This window comes from Anopheles coluzzii, chromosome X, assembly GCF_943734685.1.
Source record: "Anopheles coluzzii chromosome X, AcolN3, whole genome shotgun sequence".
NCBI classification, from domain to species: domain Eukaryota; kingdom Metazoa; phylum Arthropoda; class Insecta; order Diptera; family Culicidae; genus Anopheles; species Anopheles coluzzii.
This window is the reverse complement of record NC_064669.1, coordinates 780,783-806,895: the sequence shown is the minus strand read 5'-3', so window position 1 is coordinate 806,895 and position 26,113 is coordinate 780,783. Positions and strand designations below refer to the sequence as shown.

General features: G+C 51.2%; 2 protein-coding genes across 2 annotated transcripts; both read left to right on the top strand.

Moving 5' to 3' along the window:
• The first annotated feature begins 149 nt into the window (after nt 1–149).
• LOC120954117 (longitudinals lacking protein, isoforms H/M/V-like) lies at nt 150–10,046 on the top strand. Its single transcript, XM_040374620.2, has 3 exons — nt 150–488; nt 2,529–3,254; nt 7,804–10,046. Exons 1-3 carry the CDS (start codon nt 296–298, stop codon nt 8,310–8,312), a joined length of 1,428 nt encoding a protein of 475 aa, XP_040230554.2. The 5' UTR covers nt 150–295; the 3' UTR covers nt 8,313–10,046.
• A 2,092-nt stretch (nt 10,047–12,138) lies between these two features.
• LOC120951118 (uncharacterized) lies at nt 12,139–21,904 on the top strand. Its single transcript, XM_040369657.2, has 5 exons — nt 12,139–12,247; nt 12,315–16,661; nt 18,942–19,102; nt 19,171–20,444; nt 20,546–21,904. The coding sequence occupies exons 2-5, from the start codon at nt 12,514–12,516 to the stop codon at nt 21,119–21,121; spliced, it is 6,159 nt and encodes a 2,052-aa protein (XP_040225591.2). The 5' UTR covers nt 12,139–12,247; nt 12,315–12,513; the 3' UTR covers nt 21,122–21,904.
• Nucleotides 21,905–26,113: the final 4,209 nt, after the last annotated feature.

Here is a 26,113-nt window from a genome sequence, read left to right as displayed (position 1 = left end):
TGCATAGGTCAACAAACAACAGCAACCCGTACTGTCAAAGTGACAGATCAGAGCGGGTGCGACACGCCTGCCGTTCGCCGGCCCAAGCACAGTTGCGCTGTTTGTACTAAAAATCCCCCGCTCACCCATCCCCGTATTAGTACGAGCAAGTGTTATTGTGCGTTTGAACGCGGACCGTTCAGTTTCGTAAAAGTTTTCGACCGGATTGGACGGTTATCACCGGCACTTAGTGTTCGGTTGCGGGCAGCTAGTTTTGTTGTTTTTTTTTCGTGGAAAAAGTGCCACTTCCTTCAACATGCAGCAAGTGTTGTGGAAGAAACATTTCGAAGAGCTGTACGGTACGGTGAAAGATATACTGCACCTCCACGCGTACGAGGATTGTACGATCGTGTGCGAGGGCGAGCTGTTCCGGGCGCACCGGTTTTTACTGGCCAGCGTGAGCCCATATTTTCATAAAATTTTCTCACAAAATGAAACAAACACAACTGGTAAGTTTTTTTTTTAAATGTTGCAATTGTTAAGTTCAATTTTGTGAAGTTTAATTGCGTTGTGACGTCATTTATTGGAGTGGGCCAATAGTCAATTTGCAGAATCGGATACCACACGTTCGCACTTGTGCGAAAGTGTTTGAACCAGTACTTCGAACAGTTACACACATACACACGCACAGAGCAGTCACATTGCAGTACTATGCTGTAAAATTTATCACAGTAGCGTAGATTTACAGTTGCAACGAAGGTTCTTTTGAAAAATGACAATAAAACCTTACTTTGTTATGTGGCGAAGAGTTGGAAAATTCAAAAGTGTCGTTCACGAGTGGTTGAAATTCATTCGAATGCTTTCAAGTTGGTAGCTAGCTGAAGCTAGAAATTCAGTGCTAGAAATGCATAATTTCAATGATGTAGAGCTGTTGGAACTATCGCATCGAAATGAATGAGCTTTCTACAAGAATTGGGAAATTTTGGAAATATCCATAGAATATGTATTTTTAGAGCATCTTCCTTTAGCAATTTTGCATTGCCTTTCTTCGATTAAACTGTTTATTTGGCCTTGATTTTAATCTCTATAAGGAGCGCATCATGCGCATCAATAAACATCTTACCGATGCGCAAATCGGATTAGTCACAAAGAGCTAAGCTCATATCTGGCTACGGAACGCCTAGGACCAAACGATCCTCAACGATCGTTGGCGCGAGCTATAGTCATTCACCATGCGTCATATGTGGAACAGTTGTGGCTGATCTTTGTGGAGTTTGCAGTTAAAGTTGTCACCTCAACTAACCGCTTTGAGCTGAGCGCTGCACAACATCAATGCACAACTGCGGCAAACACTGACGCATATCCTAGCGCACGGTACGTTACCGTCCGGGCTGCAGGGGTAACCGTCCTATCTATCCTATTCCTATATCTTCCTACCAAACAAGCGTGTATTGGGCGAACCCAGGCGCGCCTATCTGTATCGCCCAATGTGTGCGGCCGATACACGGGAAAACATCTTCCATTACAAATCATTCACAGATAGATTATCATGTCTTCTTTCGAGGCAAATGATACGCGCGCCTCCCCCCTCCCCCGTCGCCGCTCCCCTGCCTGATGCGCCTGTCGTGTTACTTATCGTGTTGTACACGCATAACTATAGTTGCTGCGCCGCCCCGCCGTCCCGAAAGCGCCTGATACGGGGTGCAGGGAGACGCATTTTCTCAGGGCTCCCGGGGAAAAGCGAGGGGAAAGGTAACTTCTCTGAGCCCTTCTTAAATTTCGTGTCTGTGTGTGTGTGTGTGTGTGCTGGCGTGCGTATCTTTGTACACTTGTTGCGATGGTTCAATTGTACAAATTATCGCCTTAGCCTTTGAGATAAAGGCTCCGAAGTGTGTAGATAAATTGGCTGATATCGCTGGTAAGGTTCACACTTTGATAAACGGCGGAGGCGACCGAACCGAACCCGAGGCAAAAGGCAAACGCCGTGTGTATCGGCATCAATTGGGTAACAGAAGTTATCAAGCGTTCGACAGGCACACCCGGGCTGTAGGGCAACTATCCTGAGGACATCGGTAACGCCCGGGTCCCCGAACGGGTGGGCAAAGCATCGCAGAGTAGCATTATCATTTCATTCGCTTCCCGGGGCCAACCCCCCCCCCCTCCCCCCGGCCCGTCCGTCTTCGTCTGCGGCAGGGCCAGGCCGGGTGGAGTGCTGCGTGCATTTGAGACGGCCCACCGGCTATCACACGTATATTAAACTGATATCAGCGAAATGAAGTGTGTCCCCGCGGGATTACTGCTAAACAGATTTATCATTCTTCGATATCACGCGCGGGTGCGTGCTTGCGGGGAGGAGGGGGTAGGGCGAATATAGACCGATTGTGTTTCGATATACATACCTACATGTTGGTGCCACATTGTGTTACTGATTAGGGCTCGTACGGCCACGTGTCCGGCAAGTCCGGCGACCACTTGGAACCACGGCTTCTGATGTCCGCTCTCTCTCTCTCTCTCTCTCTCTCTCTCTGATGTTCTGTCTCTTCCTCCAGTGGTGCTGAAAGATGTCTCGCCGCACGTGATGCGCATCATCATGCAGTTCCTCTACTACGGCGAGGCGACCATCTTCGACGGCGATCTGGAGAACGTGGTGGCCGCCGCCGAACATCTCGACCTGATCCCGGTGGTGGCGATGCTGCGCAATCTGGGCAAGGAGCAGCAACCGGCCGGCCACCACCGGTCGGCCGCCAGCTACCTCGGCTACGATGCGATCGCGCCCGACCAGGCGGCCACGCCGCCCCGCCTAAGCGTACGATCGCAGTACATGGCACCGCACAACCGGAAGCGCATCGCGCCCGACTCGGACGACGAGCAGCTGCCCGAGCGGCTCAGCCCGGTGGAGCTGACGATGGCGGCCAGCCGGGACCTGCGGGACCCGTCCGGTGCGGGCGCGGTCCAGACGCCGACGTCACCACAGCAGCACCGGCCACAAGCAACGAACCCGCCACCGGAGCAACTGTCGCCCGGGCTGCAGGAGGGGCAGGCGTCGCTCCGCGAACCGGACCTACCGCTGGCGACCCGCGAAGCGACCGACTCGCCCCACACCACCTCCCAATCCTCGTCGGTCGACGAGCGGGACAAGCTGTGGAGCTACTACGACAGCGTCGGGCTGAAGCTGCTGACCGACTCGGCCCAGTCGACGCCGCTCGCCGACGCGGACAAGCGAAAAGCGACCGCGGGCAGGGCCATCGTGGGATCGGCCGGCAAATCTGCGCCAGGTAAGCGCAACTGCTGGGAATTGCGGGGGGGGGGGGGGGGGGGCGTGAAAAACGTCGTTAGAAAAAATGCAAACCCATCCCCAACACGAGGAGCATTTTGCGCTCATTATCAAGTGCTGTGTGTGTGTGTGTGTGTGTGTGTGCTTTCCAATAGTTGCAATAGGAGAGTAGTCGGTGTCTCACTGCACAGGGCCGAGCAGGATGGGTTGGTTTATCCTCGGAGCCCCGGAGATAAGCCCCCGGATGATAAGGTTCGCTGTTTACTGTTTACAGATTTCGAATATCAATCATTTCTCGTCCTGAAATGACCGCGGGGGGACGGTGTGCGCTTTGCATGCATGCATGCATGCATGCACCCAACCTTTCCCTACTATCCCCCCCCCCCCCCCGCCCGCCACTGGCCCCTTGCCACAGATAGCTTTTGCGCAAGCGCTCGCTCCGCGCGCTTCTCGGGCTCAATACACTCGCGCTCAATATCATAAATATTGTTCCTCCCGATGGCAAAGGTTAGGCCGCACTCGCACATTGTGATCTCATTTTCTTCCGTAAAATGCAAAAAAGCAGCAACCAGAAGAGGGGGGGGGGGGAGGGGAGGGGACGATCCGAACCGCCACTCACATGGCAGAGGATAGTCTCAGCCCGTGCGCTTTCCTTCCGCGGCAACGCAGACAGCAGCAACACACAGTGACGTTCTATTCCTTTGAATGCGGGGAAACGATCACAGTGTGTTTGTCTATCGACTGATTGCTGGTCAGTTCCGATCCTGCACTCCCCTCGCCCCCCCCCCCCCCCCCCCCCCCCCCTCCGCCTAACCGACGGCCAATTCGATCAACGGTGGTTTATTATCAACTCGCACCACCAACACGGCTCCGCTCGCGCTAATGAGAACCCCGGGTCGGTGTGCGGTGTGAATGTGGGGCTGCCCCTTCCCCTCCTTCTCCAATGTACCTCCCCCTCCTCCTCTCCCGCTCCCTCCTAGTCGGCCACCTAAGTAGCTTGTTGCAGTGCGCAACGATAGAATGTATTGCGCTAATCCCTATTTCAGCCCCACAGGCCCACGGAGATACCGCACGCTGAATTGGGTTTTTGTCAAGTGGCTGCCGATAAACGGTCTCGGGAAATATCGGGTATGTGCGCACACACACACACACACACACACACATACACACCCATGCTCAATTCAAACAATCTTGGATCTAGTAAAGTGCCTACCAGCGCACCAATTCGAAGTGGCTTATCCAAGCGAACGAGTGCGGGGTGCGCTTGCTGTGTATGAGGATGCGCTCCCGGGAATGTTCTATTGAGCGACGGGGCCGCGCGATAAGTCGCGCTGATAAAGGATAAAGCTGCGCGAACACTCCTCCTCGCCCTACATGGCATGGACGGCGAGGAGAGCGGGCCCGTTTTGCTAGCAAGCGTCTTTGGCCCTGTTCCAGCGGCGGCGCGCACCAGATAGATAATAAGCCTGCGGATAGTGATAGTGCAGCCGCGAAGACGCGCAGATGCGCATGTGCGATGGCGCTTCCTGTCCGCGGAGACACCGACATCGTTCGTCCAGGGTGTGCGGTGCAGACCTTTGCAGACGTACTCAGCACTTCGCAGTTCCAGCGGGCGCAGCGCAAGATCCAGTCCGGCAGGGCCGACTGGGTCTTATCGGATGATGATGAACGCTCGGTTGAAACTACACACACGCGCTCTCTCTCTCTCTCTCCAACAGAGTGGAGCAGCAGCCAGCACTCAGCCAGCTTTGGTAGCTTACCGAGCGCAAACACAGCATCAGCTAGGACTGATAATAACCTTTATGTTTTCATTGGAACGTACACATACACGCAACCTTTTTTTTTGCCTTCACCTTCACACACACACACACACACACGCGGACGGACTGAGGGGGAACTTTGAAGGAGTTCGTGCGCATGACACAAGGCTCGATAGGCAGAATATAATCATCACCCCAAGGGGGCAGCAGCGCTTCTTCTCGCTTTTCGCTCGCGCTGGATCATCCTGCCGCGTACACCACAAGCCAAGGAACGGGCGGAGGGGCCGGGGGGGGGGGGAGATTGTTTTTCGGGATGATATTTGGGCATCTTCCCGGTCTCGCTCCGGAAACGACATCCCCCCGCGCCGCCGGCCCGGCTCGGCATGTGAGATAGCGATAAGTCTTCTCTGATCCACTCCACTTGTGTGTCGCGCCGCATCTCCTTGTCCCACCGCCTCTGGCCCGAATCGATCACCTCCCCCTTCCACCACCCTTGAAGGTTAGAGGTTGAACTTTACCCATTGCCGTCTTCTCCAAACGCTCTTTTTCCGTCGTTGGGATGTATTTCGGTTTTTATCAACGCGCGCCGCACTCCCGGCAGGCTCTCCCGAAAGAAGATCATCATGCCCAGTGAGGAAGAGAGATGTCAGAAGTTATTAGTAACTGGTCACTCGTTTTTTTTGGTTTGTTTTGTGTTTAAGATCACCAAAGGCCCTGACCAAATGTAGAGCACTGTACGTCTTAATCTAGCCCCGCACACTTAATCACTTCCGATAGAAGGGCAGGGACGGAGGGGGTGCAATTTTAATTTCGGGTATTCGGGGAATGCTTCCATCTCCAACAACTGGGGCCTCCCAATTCCTGCGCTGTGTACACTGGCACACAATCGGAGAGGTTAATTACTGGAACCAAACAAGAAGAAGGGAAATCACACAGAGCAATTGTCTGTGACAATTCTGGGCGCAATTCTGATTCGTGCAATGAATAAATGTGGTAGAAAGTCTATCCAGGATCTGGAGTGGCGAGCCTGCCGCTCGGCAGCATCCGATAGGAGGGCGGGAAGCTCGGCCCGGCTGGCAGGCATTGGGTGATAGCGTGCGCAATATTGTTTCTGTTGCTGTTGTTATTATTTTTAAATATTACATGTTTGCAAATACCTTACGAATCGCAGCTATTTTCCACTGCGCGAAACGATCGTTCAACCATCAGCAGATAAAAGGGAACTTGGGAATCGACCGTTATCACCGATTGCTGTCCGAGAGGTAGGGTGGAGCAAAGGAGACAGAGGGGGAGAGAGAGATAGAGAGGGAGATAGGCAGAGCGGGTTGGTTAAAACAGTGATAGCACGGCAACGGAGTGCGGACGGGGACCAAAGTCGATGGGATCGGTAGAGACGATCCCCGTAGCGGGTTGTCTCGATCGTGTGCGCAAACGCTTATTGTGGAGGCTGTGGCATTATCAAGCACTCTATTTTCTACGGATTTTAGGTGATTAGCGCACTCGAAGCACAGGCGAGAACCGGGCTCGATCGTAGATCCAATCGGAAGTGAAACGTCTTTACATCATGGTTATGGAATGTTTTTTTTTTTCTTGTATTCTCTCGATTTATTCACTGCTTTGCATGGTTTATTGCAACCGTTCCAAATTATTGGCTTCTTCTGTGCGTTTTTGTGTCATAACTTCAACGTGTTGGGACAAGCCAAAATCCAGAACTTCATTTCTTTTAAATTTTATAGCCTCGGCACGCAGATCAGATCAATCAAAACGATGATAAAAAATGAAACGTAATGAACGTTTATATTTATTATTGAACATCTTGTGTGCTATGGCTATCGTAGATGATAATCAAAGATGTTTCCTGGGGGAGCATGCCTAATATATCCAGGGATTACTGATCTTTAATCCTACAATCGCCTAAAAGATGATCAAATAATCATTTGTTTCCTCTTCTTATTGAATATTCCATGGGGTATCAATGATCAAAAATCGAGAATGTAAATCTAAAATAACAATTGATTTGATGAATATGTTTTACTCACATACATTGTGGTGAAATTGTGAATTATCCAACCATCTAATAGATAGTGAATATTATTTAACATATCCACAAAATATCTCAACATACATAACATAGTTCTAAAACTGGCCTGGCACTCATCTAAGTGTTAAACAAAATGGAAATGGTACTGTTTATTGTGCAGTAAAAGCCACAACCACCATGGCTTCAAGCTCCACACAATACATACACCAAGTACCGAGGTACCTATTCCAAGAAACGATTGTTATGAACATGTGGACAATTGTTTATTGAACTGGTCAACCCTGGCACATTAAAACTACAATGGAACCTTTCATAACGAGTACCCATCATAAAGAGTATTTCGCATAACTAGAAAATCGAACTATTGCGCTATCGAACTTTAAGGGTTCCTTTTACCTTGAGGTGTGCACCAAAATGTTGGACTACGAAACCCAATTTCAATGAAGAACTAATGACGACCCATTAAGAGACCAAAAACAAAAACCAATACCTATCCTTAAATCGATACAGTACCCATACTGGCTTAGAAACTGATCATGACTTCATGCCGATCCTGGACCTGATGCTGAACCTATACATAATCCATACCAGTTCTGGATCCGATCATAAACTAATACTGGTCCTGGAACTGATACTGAACCTATACCTCGCATAACGAGCAACATCACCTAACATAATTTAAAAAAAGCTGGAAAAATTAATATCTATCATTTCTTCTTATCATTTCCGAAAAATTACTGCTTCTCCAGTGACACCGGGCGAAAAGTGGTACCAGGGCAAGTTGCAGTTCATGCTCAGCCAGCGGGGCAAACCGCTGCTGGTGCACGACGGCCACTCGTTTGGCATCCAGTACATCCGCAAGGACAAGAAGTACTGGCAGTGCAACCTGTCGCGCAAGTACAACTGCAAGGCGCGGGTCACGACCACCGACACCGGCGACATCATCGTGACGAACAACGAGCACTGCCACACGGAGATTCGGCAGCATCTGCGCAAAGACTACAAGACGATGAAGCTGGCCGCGTCGCTGGCCGCAAACAGGGGACTGTCCGCGCTGCCGCTGCTTTCGCCGAAATCGCTAACCCTAGCAAACGCGTTCCTGCAGTCGACCGGGGCCGTCGATGCGGCTAGCTTATGCCACAGCACCAGCCCGAACGCGAGCCACCAAAGCGAGCCAGCGCAGGATTCGACCGGCAGCCTCAACCTCACGATCAACAACTGGACAATCAAGCGGGAGACGGGGAACTATAGCGAGTGACACTTACCGCTCAGTTGACCGCTCAGTCTCTCTGTCTCTGTCTCTCTCTCTCTCAATTATGCTGCCCATATGAGTAGCAGGTGCAGGTGCAAGCAGCACAGGAGGAATCGAATCTACTCTATATCGACTACCCCGGGGGGGGGGGAACTACGGCACAATCAACCATAGTTTATAGTACCTGAACCTGAACTCCTCTCCACTACTCACGCATGGGCCACGGTTTGCAACAAAATGGACCCTGGACCCAAAACAGCTCCACTCCAGGGATTGTGCCATCGCTGTTTGGCGCGGAATGATATTGATTACGTAGACGAAAGTATAACTCTCTTGTAAGCTACTAAAAGCGATCCGGGACGGTACGGTCGCGTCTAATGATGGTAGTTCTTGTACGCATCAAGTAATCGCACATGTCCTTAGCATATATCTTTTCGCTGTAAAGTTAGCGAATGTAATGGAACTAAGATTAAGGCCCTCTATATCCCTCTCTTCCACGTTGGGGAAAGGCAGCAACACACAAAAAACACTCCCCAAGAGCACCTACCACTACACCTAGAAATGCTCTATACTCATTAACCTGATTCCTGATCGATTGGTATTGGTTTTGCGGTGTTTGCGCCTCAGCTATACTCCCATGCGTAGATTCTATTGCTGAATAATGTTATCTACTCTAGGTTGATTTATCGAGCAAAAAAAATGCCATCGATAAACGAAAGACGGTCGAATGTGACGGTGCTTTACTGCCCTGGACCACGCTTTATTAGGGGAATTGAATAGGCAATAACACACCCGTCTTTTTCTCAGATCTTGCGCCCGTTTCGTATCTTTTGCAGGTTTTTTTACAAGTTTTTTTTTCTTCCATTATTATTTTAAAGCAAACCCTTTCCTGGCCAAACAGATGGTAGGGTAACATTAGAATACTTGTTAAAAAGTATAGCAACATCACCGCCACTGTTCACGTTGTCTGTTATGATATTTCGGCCGTCCTCGTTTTGATTCGGGGTTTTTGAAAACAGTAAAAATCCGTTGGAACAAACCAATCAACGTGTGGTAACCACTAGCCCACTGATAAGCGAGGGCTTCTACTAACTAACCTCAACGAAAAAGCTAGACATGATCTAAGAAACCCCACAGCAGCATATCACCAGGAGAGAAAACAATGATTGCGGACACGCACAGCTTCACGTATTGCCTTCCGGTTCTTTCCAATGCATTAAGTAAGCATCTAGACCAAACGAACGCCAGTATATACACACACACACACTCACAAATACTTACTCTCATTCAAACACAGACACACACACATACACATAATTTTCTTGTCAAAAAAGCTTCAATTTAGAGTAAGATAAGGTCCGACGACGGCTAGTAGAGCGCGGCGAGATAGCGAGGAAATTGAACTATTTTTTAAATCCTCCAAAATGAGATCAGATTTTTTGTTGTTGCTGTTGTTCTTGTGTTTTGTTTCTCTGTTAGGTCGTTATTACCGCTCACATAATACTCATCATCGATAGAGAGTATGTTGGCATGTGTTTGTGTGCGTCAAATATGTTATCTCAGTAAAGAATAAACAAATCGGCACGGGGAACTTTCGGAAGGAGTGAGGGAAAATTGAATCGTGAATCAGGAACATATATTTAACGTACAAAAAAGCCTTCAGGGCAGCTATCCTTATGGACACTGTTAATTATTACACTATGATAGAAAAGCAATAAAAAAAATATTTACGAGTTTGAAGTGAAATGTGTTGGTTAGTCTCTCTTTTTTATTTTCTGCGGTAACTAGTTCCCTCTGCTCAAGTATCGAACGATTAAACATGATTCCCGACAATGGGTCTTCTTATCGCCACCGCTCGATAAGAACATGTTCGAGCTTTAACGTTTGGGTAGGCGATTAGTCAATAGCTGATATTAATCCACAACTCAGAGCAAGCCTCAGATGATCAGGCCAGAACAGTCACTTCATTCCACAAGAAACATGTTAGTAGTGTATCTTGTCCCTACGATTTTGGGTATATTCATAGCAATATGTATGGTTAAGGTGAAAAGATAATGCATTTACTGATATGAATAATAAGAGCCTACAACGGATACGCTTAGAAAAAATGATAATAGAACTCGCAAGCCGGTGAGCAAAAAAAAAAAGAGATGAGGATTGAGATTGTTCAAGTGATCTTATAGGAGAAAGAGCCTTTATAAATGAATCGATATTCCTCTTTTTGATGGCTTAGATTTGGCTATCTGTTTCTGGGGGCTCACATGAGGCTTGAACCCACGACGGACGTGTTATAAAGTCTTGACTGGAATTAACGACCATACCACGGGACCGACCCCAACTATACGTAAATCTGCTCTTATTTTCACATACATTCTCTACTCTGTTTGAATGCAAATTCTAATTTTTAGTATACTTCAATTTGTAGTTCAGAGGACACAAAGAAAAGTTTGTACTAAAATGTTATAAAACCGAATATCGGATTGTTCTAAAATTGCTTTCACTTTGAATGTGTCGAGACGGCAGCGATGCGGTATACGTGCACACAGCAGTCCAGTACTCAAACCAACAGTATAGTCGCTAATGTTTTTACGCTTTCGTTACAGTCCATTGGAGAGAGTGTGATAGCGCATACAAAATCAATTTCGCGTACTCTTTTCTGCGCGCACGATGCGAGCGAGCTTTATTTTGGGCTGATCGAGAAATGTAATCGAGTGACGAAATCGAAGAAGAAACGGGCTTTATTTTAGTTTGTGTTTATTTTAGCCACGTAGAGCAAAATTGGTTTTACGATTTTATTCCAGCAATGCGCACCCTCTAATACCGTTATTCGAATCTGTAGGCACATTTTAATTTTTTTTAAATTCAGGAACAATACACGTTTGCGGTACAGTTTGGAGTTATTTGAGATTTTTGTCTATTTTCTATTTTTAATTAAATGTTGAGTGGATACAATTGGAAGCAACAACAACAAAAAAAAAGGAAAATGTGCTAACTTGTATCACAGTGTTTTGAGTTAGCATGTGAGCAGTCGTTTACTTTATTTCAATAAAGGCCTTATTAGACGGAGGAAAATACTGTCATTTCTCGATTGGAATTTATCTGTCCGATTAAAACTTTGGCACAAAAATGCCTCTCGTATGTGTAATGAGGCAAATTAATTGTTCTGTCGTCTTTTACATTTATCATTGAATTTATTGATTTTCTTGGCGTTATCCGAAAGAATCATTCGTTGTTTCGCATTTTTTTGTTATTTCGCTCTATCGACGTTCACAGAAAATATCAACTCGGGCGCAAATCGGAAATGAGCATGAAGAATTCAGATTTTCCGACTGGCATCTATCTGTCAAACCCTGTTTGAAGGATAGATTTCAAAATGGAGTGACAGTGTTTTCTTTCGTTTTATAAGGCATTAAGCGGCCTAGCACATGCCATTCTCGTTCTTTCATTCCCCGTTCATTCGTACAAGAAATCCGTACAAGTGAAATAGCGACAACCGCTTTCGTTCGTTCGTTCTTCTCGAACCGTTCGGAATAAGCTGTCAGTCTCGGGCGTTCAGAACGACTGCAGTCTCTACGGGGAGGCAGGCAGGCGAGGTTGGGCAGGATGCGTGTTGCAAGGAGCGCTGTGGAAAAATCTCGCTAGTGACCAGGAAAAGAAAAGCCAACCAAGGAAAACCCAACAGTTGAGGAAAAAGTGGTTCCAAGCTTGGTTCGTGGTGCAGTGTGTGTGTGTTTTTTGTGTTTTGTTGCGTGTTTAAAAAAAAGAAGCCAAAAAGAGCAGAACAAAAAGGATATTATTGGCCCAAATGGCGGCATTGCCGTGAAGTGCTGGGCGTCGAGATGTGGCTGCAGCGTTGCGGTTGTACTAACTGTGCAGAAAAACGGATTGCAGCAACATTCACCAGCCGTTGCCGTTGCCGAAAATGGCCAGCAGGAACGGTGGTAGGCAGAGAGGCGGCGGGTGAAGGAGATATCGGATCAACTTCAACGTTCAATTTTGTTGTTCTAGCCACCAACGACGGATAAAAGGAATTGAAAGGGGTAAAAAGTGTACACACCCTCGCACCGCTGAGTGTAGCCAGAGCCGAGCCAAAAAGAGAGGGAGCGAGAGAGAGAACGAGCACGAAAACCCGAAGGAACGCACCGATATAGAGGACGGATTGGACGATTGGCAAGAAAAAAGGGCGAAGATTGGTACCCGCGCAGGGATGCCGAAACCAACGGAGGAAAGCTTCGGTTCGCTCGGGAAGCCGGACTCGTCGCTGGACGATGATTTCGAGCTGGACGAGCTGGCCGTGTCCCGGAAGCCGCACTTTCTCGACTACGACAACAAACCGCCGGCCGAGCTGCTGGTCGAGCCGCACCACCGCTACTGGAATGGGGTGAGGAAGGAGGTGGCCGGCGACCGGAAGCGTGAGCTGGACGTGGAGCAGGAGCAGCTGCAGCCCGAGGACCCGCTGGAGGTGGAGGAGCAGGACGAGGAGGAAGAGGGCGGGCAGCGTTTGGCCCGCCCGGTGGCGCCGCTGGTGTGCGAGCAGTCGCTGCTGTTCCAGCGGTCGAGCGCACCGGACGTGGCCGCCATACCGCTGATGAACGTGTCGTACGATGTGCCGACGGCAACGGCCGGCACACTGAACATGTTGCCGGGCAAGAAGCAACCGGCCGGGGTGAATGGGGCGCGCGTTGGCAGTACCTGGCCGATGAAGGAGCGGCCGATCGGGGCGATGTCGCCACGGCGACAGCCGCAGCAGCAGCAACCGCCACAGCCGCACTCCCTGAGCCGGGGGGAGCTGGGCGAGGTCGGCCCGAAGATGGAGTGCGTGTACTCCCTGCTGTCGATGCTCGGCTCGACCAACGTGCTCGAGATGTCGTGCAAGTTTCTCGAGCTGTCGCGCAACGAGGAAAAGTGTTCGGCCCTGCGCCGGTCCGGCTGCGTGCCGCTGCTGGTGCACATCATCCACAACGAGCCGAACGAGGTGGCGCGCCGGAACGCGCGGCACGCGCTGGTAAACGTGGTGCGCTGCAACCTGGACGAAGGGTCGGCCCGGCGCGAGCTGAAGGTGCTGCGGCTGATCGACCAGCTGATCGACTACACCGACCTGCTGAAGGAGCAAACCGGACGCGACCGACCGGCCGAGGCGAAGGAGCAGCCGGCAAAGGAGCAGGAGGACGCAGCGCAGGACGAGGAGGAGGAGCAGGAGCGGAGCGTACCGATCGTGGCGGAAGCTAGGGAGGCACCGGCGGTCCCGGGCACGGACCCGGAGCGCCACCCGATACAGGCGATCGGTACGCTGGCGAAGATCAGCTACGACGAGGAGCACCGGCACGCGATGTGCCAGTTCGGGGCGCTGCAAACGATCGCGTCGCTCATCCAGCTGGACCACCAGGCGCACGGGAGCGGTGCGCCCGACGCGCTCAAGTGCGTGGAGATGCGCCGGTACGCCAGCATGGTGCTGACGAACCTCACGTTCGGGCAGGGCAACAACAAGGCGCTGCTGTGCGCGAACCGCGACTTTATGCGGGCGCTCGTGTCGCAGCTCGGCTGCACCGAGCTGGTGCAGGTGACCGCGTCCGTGCTGCGCAATCTGTCCTGGCGGGCGGACACCATCACCCGCCAGACGCTGGTCGAGATCGAAACGGTGACGCTGCTGATGGAGGCGGCGATGCGCTGCACCGTCGAGAACACGCTCAAATCGATCCTGTCCGCGCTGTGGAACCTGTCGAACCACTGCGCCCAGAACCGGGCGAAGGTGTGCGAGGTGCCCGGTGCGCTCGAGTTCCTGATCGATCTGCTGTCGTACGAGGCGCCGAGCAAGACGTGGAGCATCGTGGAGAACGCGGGCGGCATACTGCGCAACGTGTCCAGCCACGTGGCGCAGTGCGAGCAGTATCGGCGCGTGCTGCGCGACAAGCACGGGCTGAAGCTGCTGCTCGATCAGCTCAAATCGCCCAGCCTGACGGTGGTGAGCAATGCGTGCGGCACGCTCGGCAACCTGTCGAGCGAAAACGAGCAGGATCAGCGGTTTCTGCGCGAGCACGGCGCAGTCCCGATGCTGCGCTCGCTCATCTACAGCAAGCACAGCATCATCTCGAACGGGTCGCGGTTGGCGCTGAAGAATTTGCAGCAGCAGCAGCAGCAGCAGCAGCAGCAAAGGCCAGCGGTGGTGACGGCGGTGCCGGCCGGCACCCTGCACGAACCACACCCGGAGGCGGCCTGGAATGGGAAGGGCGGCGAGCAGCTGCCGGCCAAGGGCGGCTTGCCGGGCCTGAACGTGCGCAAGCAGCGCGCCATGGAGCAGGAGCTGGGCTGCGCGTTCTACCGCAAGCAAGCCGAACCGGCCGGCCCGGGCGAGGAGCACCACGGCACGGCGGTGGGGGACGTGGCGTCCTCGCCCGACCCGGACCCGGAGCCGGAAACGCCCATCAACTACGGGCTGACGGAGGAGCGGCTGCACCAGCACTCGTACGACTACCAGGAGACGGACATCGACCAGCTGACGGACTACTCGCTGCGGTACGCCGAAAACCAGTCCGACTCGGAGGAGGAGGTGCAGGAGGTGGTGGAGGTGGAGGAGCAGGAGAAGGAGGCGGCAGGGGCGGCGGAGGCGTTTCGGCATCGGGCGGCCGGCGCGACCGACCCGGCCGTGAACGTGCTGATGCCGGAGGATTCGGTCAAGTGCTACTACACCGAGGGAACGCCCCAGATCATCTCCAGCGCGACGTCGATGAGCGATCTGCGGGCGAAGCAGACGGAGCTGGAGCCGGGCGCGACGGAGCAAGCGACGGCGACAGTCGTGGTGGTGTTGGAGGGCGACGCAGCGAAGGGCGACGCGCGGGGCCCGGTGCGCAAGTCGAACCCGATACCGATCGAGCGGGCGCTGCCCGCCGGCGATGATCTGGGCTGCAACACGCCGGACAAACCGTTCAACTACTGCGAGGAAGGCACGCCGGACTTTAGTCGCGAGACGTCGCTCAGCATCATCGACCTGCAGGAGGAGAGCGACGGCGGCGTGCTGCAGCAGCAAGAGAAGGCGGACGAGGCGAAGCAGGAACATCCGCAATCGCCGCAGCAGCAGCAGCAGCAGCAGCAGCAGCAGCAGCATCAGCAGCAGCAACAGCAGCAGCAACCGCAACCGCTGGTAAAGTCACCGACGGCGGCATCGGTAGTGCTGGTGGACCCGACCGCCACCATGCCCGGCACGCTCGGCAAGTCCGTATCCTTTCTCAACACGGGCGCGGACGAGACGCCGCTCATGTTTTCGCGCACCAGCTCGATGGGCTCGCTGTCCAGCGCGGAACCGGCCTGCACCGACGACAAGAGCTCGATCGTGAGCGAGTTCAGCCGGATGGCGTCCGGCGTCATGTCGCCGTCCGAGCTGCCCGACTCGCCGACGCAAACGATACCGCACTCGCCGCACCCGCAGACGAAGCGCCCGATGCTGCCGAAAACTTCCCCACCCGACGACGGCGGTGGCGGTGGCGGAGGTGGTGGAGGAGTCGGTGACGGCGTTGGTGCCGGTGTGCGTGGTGATGGGGTGGGCGCGTTCGCCGACACGGTCAGCAAGTTTAACGTCGAGCACACGCCGGCCCAGTTCTCGTGCGCCACCAGCCTGAGCAACCTGAGCCTGCTGGAGGAGAAGGACGAGCGGCACAGGGACGAGGCGCAGCAGCAGCTGGAGGGAGGCGGCGGCGGCGGCGGCGGCGGTGGTGGTGGAGTGGTGACAATTGCTTCCCAGCCGCCGGTGCTGCCGAACCCGGCCGATGTGGTGCTGCTCGGCTGCATGCTGAACGGGACGGCGGGCAACTCCAATGGCGCCACGATCGTCCCGACCCACGACGAAGGGCACGCCTCGGACGGCGACTCGGACGGGGGCGGCGGCGAGGACGACGAGCTGCTCGCGTCCTGCATCAGCATCGGCATGAGCAGCGTGGTGGCCCGCAGTGCCGCCAAGCACCAGCAGCACCAGCAGAACAGTTCCTTCCCGACGATCGCCACAATGCAGCGCCAGTACGACGGCAACGCGGACGGGGGGCACGATTCGGACGACAGCTCGAACCTCGACTCGGACAACAACGACCGGCTGCTGGAGGAGTGCATCCTGAGCGGCATGCCGAAGCCGAAGCAGCCGCTGCATCCGCTGCTGCCGCCGGGCGGGCCGGTGCTGAAGGAGCACCCGTTCAAGATGATGCGCACCAATCACAGCCATCCGCTGCTGGCGGCGCCCGCGAATGACGAGCTCAACCCGTACTACATCGAGGACAGCCCGTGCAACTTCTCCACCGTGTCCGCCCTGTCCGACCTGACGATGGCGTCCGACACGATGGCGACACCGATGCGCGACAAGTCGCTCGAAAGGTTGGTTTTTTAATGTCTAACTCGTTGTCGACTTGTGGAGCTCTTCCGATGATTCTTCTTTGTGATGTTGTGCTGTGATATGCCACCCAGAAGTTGTCTTGATGTTCCGTCAATATTTCGTAAATATTTACTATTGTTTTTTATTTTGTAATGTTTTATTTTCATTGCTTTTGATCCACTAAGATAACGTAAGGCCGCGGGGCCACGGGGCTTTCTCAAGCTGAGAAAACATTCTCAGGCCGCGGGGCCACGGGGCTTTCTCAAGCCGAGAAAACGTTCTCAAGCCCTCATTTAAGTTTCTCAAGCACTCAAAACATGTTCTCAGACTCAAGCCCGTGGCCGTCGTCAGTTTTTCTCACTCTGAGAAACTGATATAGACACTCAAGCTTTATTTAGAGCTTTAAATAGAAAAACAGTTTTTAATCGCATATTTTTTTAACGTTTTCAATTATAAACATTGAATACATTTTCCAAAGTGATTTCCGATAAACAAATAGCACAATTCTCCATATTTCAGTTAGCCGATCGCTGCATCGTCAACTTTCTCAAATATTCTCAAAGATTCTCAAAACCGATTTTGTTCGGCCGCGGGGCCACGGGGCTTTCTCAAGCTGAGAAAACATTCTCAAGCACTCATTTAACTTTCTCAAGCACTCAAAACTTGTTCTCAGACTCAAGCCCGTGGCCGTCGTCAGTTTTTCTCACTCTGAGAAACTGATAAAGCCACTCAAGTTTTATTTGGAGCTTTAAATAGAAAATATGTTTTTGATCGCATTTTTTTAACTTTTTCAATTATAAATATTGAATACATTTTCCAAAGAGATTATCGAAAAACAAATAGCACAATTACTCATATTTCAGTTAGCCGATCGCTACATCGTCAACTTTCTTAAAGATTCTCAAAGATTCTCAAAACCGATTTTGTTCCGATTCGACAAACGCTGAGAACGAGGATTTCTCAAAAGCACTCATGAGTGCTTGAGAAAATGAGCGCTGAGAATCCCCATGGCCACGGGGCTTTCTCAAGCTGAGAAAACGTTCTCAAGCACTCATTTAAGTTTCTCAAGCACTCAAAACTTGTTCTCAGACTCAAGCCCGTGGCCGTCGTCAGTTTTTCTCACTCTGAGAAACTGATAAAGCCACTCAAGTTTTATTTGGAGCTTTAAATAGAAAATATGTTTTTGATCGCATTTTTTTAACTTTTTCAATTATAAATATTGAATACATTTTCCAAAGAGATTATCGAAAAACAAATAGCACAATTACTCATATTTCAGTTAGCCGATCGCTACATCGTCAACTTTCTTAAAGATTCTCAAAGATTCTCAAAACCGATTTTGTTCCGATTCGACAAATGCTGAGAACGAGGATTTCTCAAAAGCACTCATGAGTGCTTGAGAAAATGAGCGCTGAGAATCCCCATGGCCACGGGGCTTTCTCAAGCTGAGAAAACGTTCTCAAGCACTCATTTAAGTTTCTCAAGCACTCAAAACTTGTTCTCAGACTCAAGCCCGTGGCCGTCGTCAGTTTTTCTCACTCTGAGAAACTGATAAAGCCACTCAAGTTTTATTTGGAGCTTTAAATAGAAAATATGTTTTTGATCGCATTTTTTTAACTTTTTCAATTATAAATATTGAATACATTTTCCAAAGAGATTATCGAAAAACAAATAGCACAATTACTCATATTTCAGTTAGCCGATCGCTACATCGTCAACTTTCTCAAAGATTCTCAAAACCGATTTTGTTCCGATTCGACAAACGCTGAGAACGAGGTTTTCTCAAAAGCACTCATGAGTGCTTGAGAAAATGAGCGTTGAGAATCCCCATGGCCCCGCGGCCATAGAAGCTCCGGCAAGATTTCAAGTGCTTGATATAAACGGAGAAGTGACACATATGGGTAAGCAAAGACATGCTGTATTTTGTATGTGAACACTTGAATCTGGAGGGTATAAATGTATGTTTAAATGAACATAATTCATTTTGTACTGGGCGCCGAAACGGATTTCGTCGAACGTAATCCATGCTCTGGCCGAAAGATTAGCGGTGCAAAGAAGATCGGATTAGATCAATCCGGATGGGATTACAACATGGAACAGGGGACGGGATGAAGGACCATCACTATAAAGGGACGACATGATAAAGCAAGTTTGATGCAGGACGCGGACCGAGACAGACGAACATTGAGTGTACCACAGCATACAATGAGATAAAACTATCATCATTTTGTAGAACGCTGCTCTAACCAATCCGTACCAACTGTTATTCTCTCCTCCAACAGCATGGATCGCAAGCTAATAGATTCGCTGGTGAAGGAGGGTTTCCCGAAAAAGCGCGAAATTGCCGTCGTCAGCTCACCGTCGGTCGAATCCGAAACGGACGAACATCTGCTGGACGAAGCGATCGCGGCGGGAATCACGGGCAAAGGTCAGCAAGTGCGTGGTAAGTAGGCGAACGAAGGGAACGTCCTCCTCCGTGCCGTTTCGCTAACGCTCCGCTCTTACCTGCAGGGGACCAGACCGGTTCAGCGAGGCAGCCCGACACGGACATGTTTGGGGGTGGAGCTCGCGATGAGCTGATGGCGGTACGCAATCGACCGTCAGCGGGCGGTTGGGATTCGCCACCGCGACACCGGCGCACCAACCACGACCACGACGACGACGATGACGACGAGTCGGAGCAGGAGGAAGACTACCAGCTGCTGGTGGAGTGCATCCAGAAGGGCATGCGACCGCCGTCGGCGCACGGTGGGAGGCTGCGGGACGACGGGCCGGCACCACCGGCGACCCAACAGGACGGGGACGAGCACCAGTGGCCCCTGGGGCCGCACGGACTGCAGCGTACGCACGTGCCCGCCGCCACCGCCGCCACCCTGCCGAAGCAGTCGTCTTCGCATCCAAAAAACGTGCAAACTACGCCTGCGATGTCGAAGGATGTCGGTGCCTTCGAAGTATCGCCAGGCGTAGGAAACAGAGCAAACCGTTCACCATCGGGCCGGCCAGCCAGCGCTGGGGCGAAACAGTCGCCGGCGGGCCATTCGCAACCGGATACGTCCGGCAGCACCGACACCACCATCCGGCCCAGCCGGCGGCCGTCGTCGCCGTCGAGCACGGCCGGCAGCATCGGGGGGGCCCTTCCCGCGGCCACGACCACCGGGGCCGGGGCCCAAGGGCAGCCGGCAGCGGCGGCGGAACCGACCACACCTTCCGCCCGCACAGTCCCGATTGGGTGTGAGGTAGTGCGGGCAGGGAACGGCACGATGCGGCAGGACGAGCGTGACGGGGGAACGTGCGCGAAGCACAAGGACCCGGAACGGATGCTCCAGTCGGTCGAGCGGCTCACCCAGGAGCTGGTGGCGCAGGTGGAGGAGTGGCACGTGCGGGCCGCCAACCCGGTGCCGGACGGTCCCGAAGCGGACGACGAGCTGGTTGCGGTCGAGCCGGCGGGCATACAGTTCAAGATCGGCGAGAAGGTGACGAGCGTTTATTGCGACTCCGCCCTCAAGCTGGAACCCATGCTGCAGGACGAGTCGCAACTGGAGCTGGTGGACGCGGAGGGCAATCTGGACAGCGTGGAACCACCGTCGATTTTGTACCAGATGTCGATGCAGCCCGTGCCGCGCCATGAAGCGGTGGTGAGCACGCTGAACGCCGATTGTCTGGCACCGATCAGCGAGCAGACGGCCACAGCGGGTGGTAGACCGGTGGCGATGACGAACGGCACACCGAAAAAGCAGCTCACCATGCACGCGACCAACAATAAAACGCGATTGGAAGATTTGAAGGTAAAAGCGAGAGAGAGAGATAGAAAAATAGTGACACACACACACATCCTTCATCGTTGCGATATTCTACTAATGAGGGAAATGTTTCGTTTTTTTTTTAGGGGAAAACTAACAAACATCCGGAGCCAAAAAGCCCCAAGAAGGATCCAGCCCGCGCGAAGATTGCGAAACCGGTCGTCGAGAGCGTGGCGAAGGTGGCACGGGGCCGTCCAGCGGCGCCAATCGTCACCGGCCGACCCAAGGCCAGCTCCGCCACGAGCAGTCCCACCCATCGGCCGTCGCCGAAACGGTTCGCTTCGGTGAACGGCCCGCGGGTGACGCCGAAGCCCGTCAAAAAGGCGCCTGCCGAGGCAGCAGTAGCAGCAGTTGCTGTAAGCAAACCGGCTGCCAAACCAACCACCGTCACGCTGGTGCGCCAGGGCACGTTCGTGCTGGAAGAACCGACGCTCTCGGTGCACGTGCCGAAGGTGCTAACCGATCCGGCACCGGCGGCCGGCCCGGAGCGCAGACTATCCGCGGGCGGGGCAGGCAAACTGGGCGAATCGAAGATACCGCTGCCGAGGGGGCTGAAGGAGCGGGCCGACGCCAAGCCGCTGCCGGCCAGGGTGAGCCGCATTCCCCCTCCAAAGCGTACCGCGCTGGGGAAAGAGTCTTCCCGCTCCGTGCTGCACAAGTAAGCGGGCGATGCGCACGGCCACGGCCCGTTGTGGCGGCCTTCGAATCGTGTCGCTGACAGCAAACCAACGCTCACCTAGTGGTAGTAGTTTACTGCATTACATATTATCAGCTTAGCTTATGGAATTCTTGCAATAATCATTACTTGATGGGAACCAATATTCTAGTCCGTTTGATCGATTTTATTCCGCGCGTCCAATGCCATCCAGTGGATGAATGAATGAACTTTTGCCTCTATTCCTATTCCCTATTGAAGCAAAACAAATAGTTACAACGTTTCGGCATGCCCTCTGCACGCAAGCAGGAACGCCACGCCACGAGCTGTTAGTAAGAATTGATTTACCCTTAAAAGCCAACAAACATCCTCATGATCTACAATCGACGTTAAGTTACCGCGTCTTCGCGCGCATATGATATTCCGCTAATGTTTTATTTAATTTATAATTTTCTACTGCGAGCTTACCGCTTACTGCACGCCAACTAGTTAATCAAAAAAAAAAAAAGAAACCAACAAACAAAACAGAAACAACCGATATGCTAAATTATAGAGCGTTTCTATTTGCGAGCCAGCGCTGGTTAAGCAGTGTTGGCTGGTAGTGAATGCGTTTAGGATTAGAGTCTACTATATGTCGAATTCAGGTATGCGTGGTAATATTACACAGTGCATTGAAGTTAAGTACAGCATGAGACCACGGCTGCCCAATGCGATGCGTATCAAGCTGGTCAGCGGTCAGTAGGATTAGCAAAGTCTCTCGTAAAACATAAATTGCAAATTTAAATGAAAAGTTGCGTTGCGTATCCTTTCTTCACCATAACAAATAATCGCATTCGTGATGACATCGCTGTGGCAAAGCAATTGTGCACTGTGGAAGTGTTGCAGATACGGGTAGACATAGTTGCTTTCCTTCTCTTACAATGATGGTATTGTTCCGAGAGCAAAATATCACTTATTTGCTTGTTAAGACTTCTTCTTCTTCTTCTTCTTCTTCTTCTTCTTCTTCTTCTTCTTCTTCTTCTTCTTCTATTTGGCGTAACGTCCTACGCGGACATGCCGGTCTGTACAGGCTTTCGAGACTTTATAAGCTGGATAAGAATAAGGTGTAATTGCAAGAATTAGGCTCTGGCATGATAATTCTGAAGTCAAATACACTGGAACCTAACACACATAGGTTTCAGAGTTCTATTTCCATTTGTATAAAGCATTGCAGCATTTATTTCCTTTCCATTCCTGATATGATGGCATTCTGCATTTGAGAAAAAGCCGACGATCGCCGATGAGCGGAGAAAAGGCACTCTGCATATAATGTTAGTGAGAGGCGAATGCTAAAAAGCCTCCTAAAAACTCATGGAGTGGGACATGGAGTGACAAGAGTCGATAAACAATTTCGTTCTACACCTACTGGCACCTGGTCCGTGCAGTTTTCGGAGCAACATATGTGTTCGCCTCATTAGGCGTTTCGTGCTAATTTTAAGTACCTACGGCCGTCGCGCTTCTAAGCTTACACAAACATCATCCTACGCGGAAGATTGTGAAATTATCTCTGTAAACGAGACGAGATGATCCTGCTCGTCCACCTGAGAGGCTGCTGATGTCAGGAATGACGTCTTGCAATCTGGGTAGAACGTTATTCATAGCAAAAGCAGAAAGAAAATAAAGGAGACGTATTTGCGTACGGTAACGTGTAAAGCTTCTGTAAACTAGCCGTACGAACCAAGCCGTCCGGTCAGGTCTCCGGCACTTGAGGCAAAGAAACAAAATGGAGAGAAAGGATTTTAAAGTTGAAAAGCGCACGCCGCGCCACGCTAGAATCTGCTACGCTGAACTTTGCTCATAATTTATTTAAATGACCCGTTTGTCCGTTGTTAATGGACCTTGAGTGAAGTTTGTGTGTGTGTGTGTGTTTGATATCCATGTCGTTGTCCTGTGATGCGAAAAAACGGTATGACTTTTCTATGCCTTTTTTTTATTATTTTGGTTGAGATAAGTAACGGCGTGCGGACTGACGGCGGGTGAAAGAAGAGTACTCGACTCGCTCAGGTCAGCGATGTTTACCGAGCGGCTAAGTGTAGAGCTTTTTGTCCTTTTTTTTTGTCTCCCCCGAGTTCTCTGGACTTTGACTCAGGGCTTTGGTGCTTTCGAACTCCACTGAAGCAGCGCTCAGACACTCGTACCTCGCCGGAGCCACCTGGCCCGGGAGCTTCCCAGTATTGGTGCTGATAATTAATGCAAACAGACCGGACGGAGGCAGCCTAACACACTGTCGCAAGTTACCACCAACCCACCGTACATTGTGCACATTCTATTTGCGGGCAGGAAGGAACACTGTTCAGGCGCAGTTCCATCTCGCCGGCTGCATTGCTGCTGGTTGCAGGCGAAACATCGTGCACACTCTAATTCAATAATTGCATGTATGCAAGTTTTTAACCACCCGATGGGAGTGGGAGTCGTACGGGTCGCCCCGCCCAGCATCATCAGCCGCTCACCGCTCGTGTGGGGTGTCCATGCGCCCAGTGCCCTGAACTTTCTAATTAAATCAATCGCGCGATGATAAATTGACATTGATTAACGGAGATTGAGAGTGCCGGTGTCTATCGATCGGCCGCCGGGCCCCGGGGAGACCGACCACCGCAAAAGTACACACACACACACACACACGCACAATGTGCATCACGTACCCGGCTAGGCTAGATGAAAGGACAGTGTGTGCCAGATGGTTTTAAGGAACCGAAGGGCCTTTGCGCCTCCGCAACTGGATGTGCCCGCAGGCACCCACGGCGGATGCCGGGCTAATGTCAGCGCCCGGCCAGGGAATTCAAGCCTGCAAGGCAACGGCTCAATTAGAGGCGCGTTTGTTTGGTTAGAGCAGTGCTGGGCCTGGCTCGGAGGTGGGCGGAGCGGTGTCGGAAACGGCAACAACTTTACCGGCACGGGATGTGTGTTGATGTAAATGAAATTAATTGTGAGTAGCAGTGTGTCGACTAATGAACGCTGCATACTTCGGTTGGAAATGGTTGAGCGCTTTTCAATATCCCTGAAGACAGAAGCCAGAAGCTGTCTTTGCATTCAATTTGAAGAATTGATCCTGAAGCCGTTGGTAGACAGTGCTTAGAGCCGTTGTTGATGTGCCGTTCTATGTGCAGGGATGCCTAGGGAGATGGCATCATCAACTCCTACCGTAGTTTTGGAGGCTAAGGGCATCCTCACAGCAAGGATTTATTGATCAGGGTGATTCGGGCATCAGACGACCTTATGTTTGCGAATGTACTGGTTGGGAACTAACCAAAACAATTATTCAATTAGAAAGGCATTCAAGTTTCAGTACATACCAGGAAGATTCCTAAGTCTCTAAGTAGAGCATTTAATAAGCTTTACCGACAGAAGTTCTCTGCTCTGGATAGGGCCGGTAGTGGTGTGATTGCCAAGTGTAGTAAACCTATGCCACGGGTAGTAGGTAGCAGATCTATCCAGTAGACCACTGGACAGTCGGTGTAAATGAAACAATATTTTTGTTCTATTGCTCGATCTATAATAATCTTGATACCTAAGGTACATTGATGAGCTCAAAAGGTAAAGGTTTAGAGTCGTTTGTTGTTGTAGTTTAAACTACAATGAAAAACTTCTAGGTCCAATCATTTCTGTAAAAAAACTGTGCATTTTAAACCAAACCGTCAAATCAGCTAAAAGTAAACTTTTTTGATAACATTTGATAACAAAGTTTTCGCAAACGACATCATTGTTAAAGTAATGTACTTAACATATCTTCTTAATTTGAGAATTCTAACATTTCGCCATCAAAAGCCCGCTCCGCGTGCCGGGATAACGTGCTAAAGTTAAATTAATTATCGTAATTAGACTTGCTGCCGCCACAGGCACACAGGCAAATGTAAACAATGCTGTACAGTTTGACAGAACCAACACTGGCATTGCTAGCGCAATTTTCTTAAGAACTGAGCTGCTTTTTTGGGTAGCGCTGGGACGATGTAAAAGTTTCAAGCGAGTTTCTCAATAATGTTTGACTGTTTATCACGTATGTTTGAACCCCCTTTGCTACAATGCTTTATCCGTTTCCAGGGAAATCAACCTCAGAAATGATTCCAGATTATCAGAAAAAACATTCAACTGCCAATTGTGCTTTGAGGGAAAAAGTGAAAAGGTCTCTTTCAAACCCCGAATATGCGAAGACCCGAGAAAGATGGCGTAAGATTACAGAGCGAGTGATTTAGCCAGGGGTCGTCAAACTTTACAAGCAATCGGTAGGATTGAAGAAATACATCGCCTGCAGGGTGCAGATTTTCGGCTCATTAGCTATGAGACATCAAGCTGTGGAACAATTTTCCAGAGAAGTGTATCCAGCTGTTAGAGGTCACCATGAGAGCAGAGCAAGGTGAGAGTATCGAACTTGATGTCGTTCGAATCTCACTGGGGTCTGAGACTGAGGTGACGGACTCCCGTCTGCTTTTCAACATTGCCTTGAATGACATGACATCGAGGATGACATCGATAACATCGGCAAGATGACTGTGAAGATGTGTGAGGCCAACTCAAACATGAAGTAGCAAGTATTGGATTGGATAGAGAATCAATGCTAGCAAAACGAAATACCTGCTTGCCGGTGGTTCAACCCGTGATATGCCTAACCTTGGAAGCAGCGTAGTAGTTCCAACGCAACATCCTCGAGATGGAAAAGAAGTTCTGCTATCTTGTGACGGTCGTAGCTTCGAAGGACGTTATCAGCAGTGAAATTCTGAGCCACACTGTGCAGGTAAATTGTGAAAACTACCGGATTCACCATCTGCTGAGATCCAGAAGACTGGGAGATATGTGCGTCTCTCCTTTCACCCCGTTGGTGCCGTACCAGTGTGTGCTCAAACGCGAAAGGTAACATTGTATTTGCTCAAACTCAAATCAAGCAAATCAGTGTTGCCGGTAAGCCGAATGTCTTTGCAAGCAAAACGGTAGTGAGCTACCTCGAGCTGACTGGACAAACGGACGC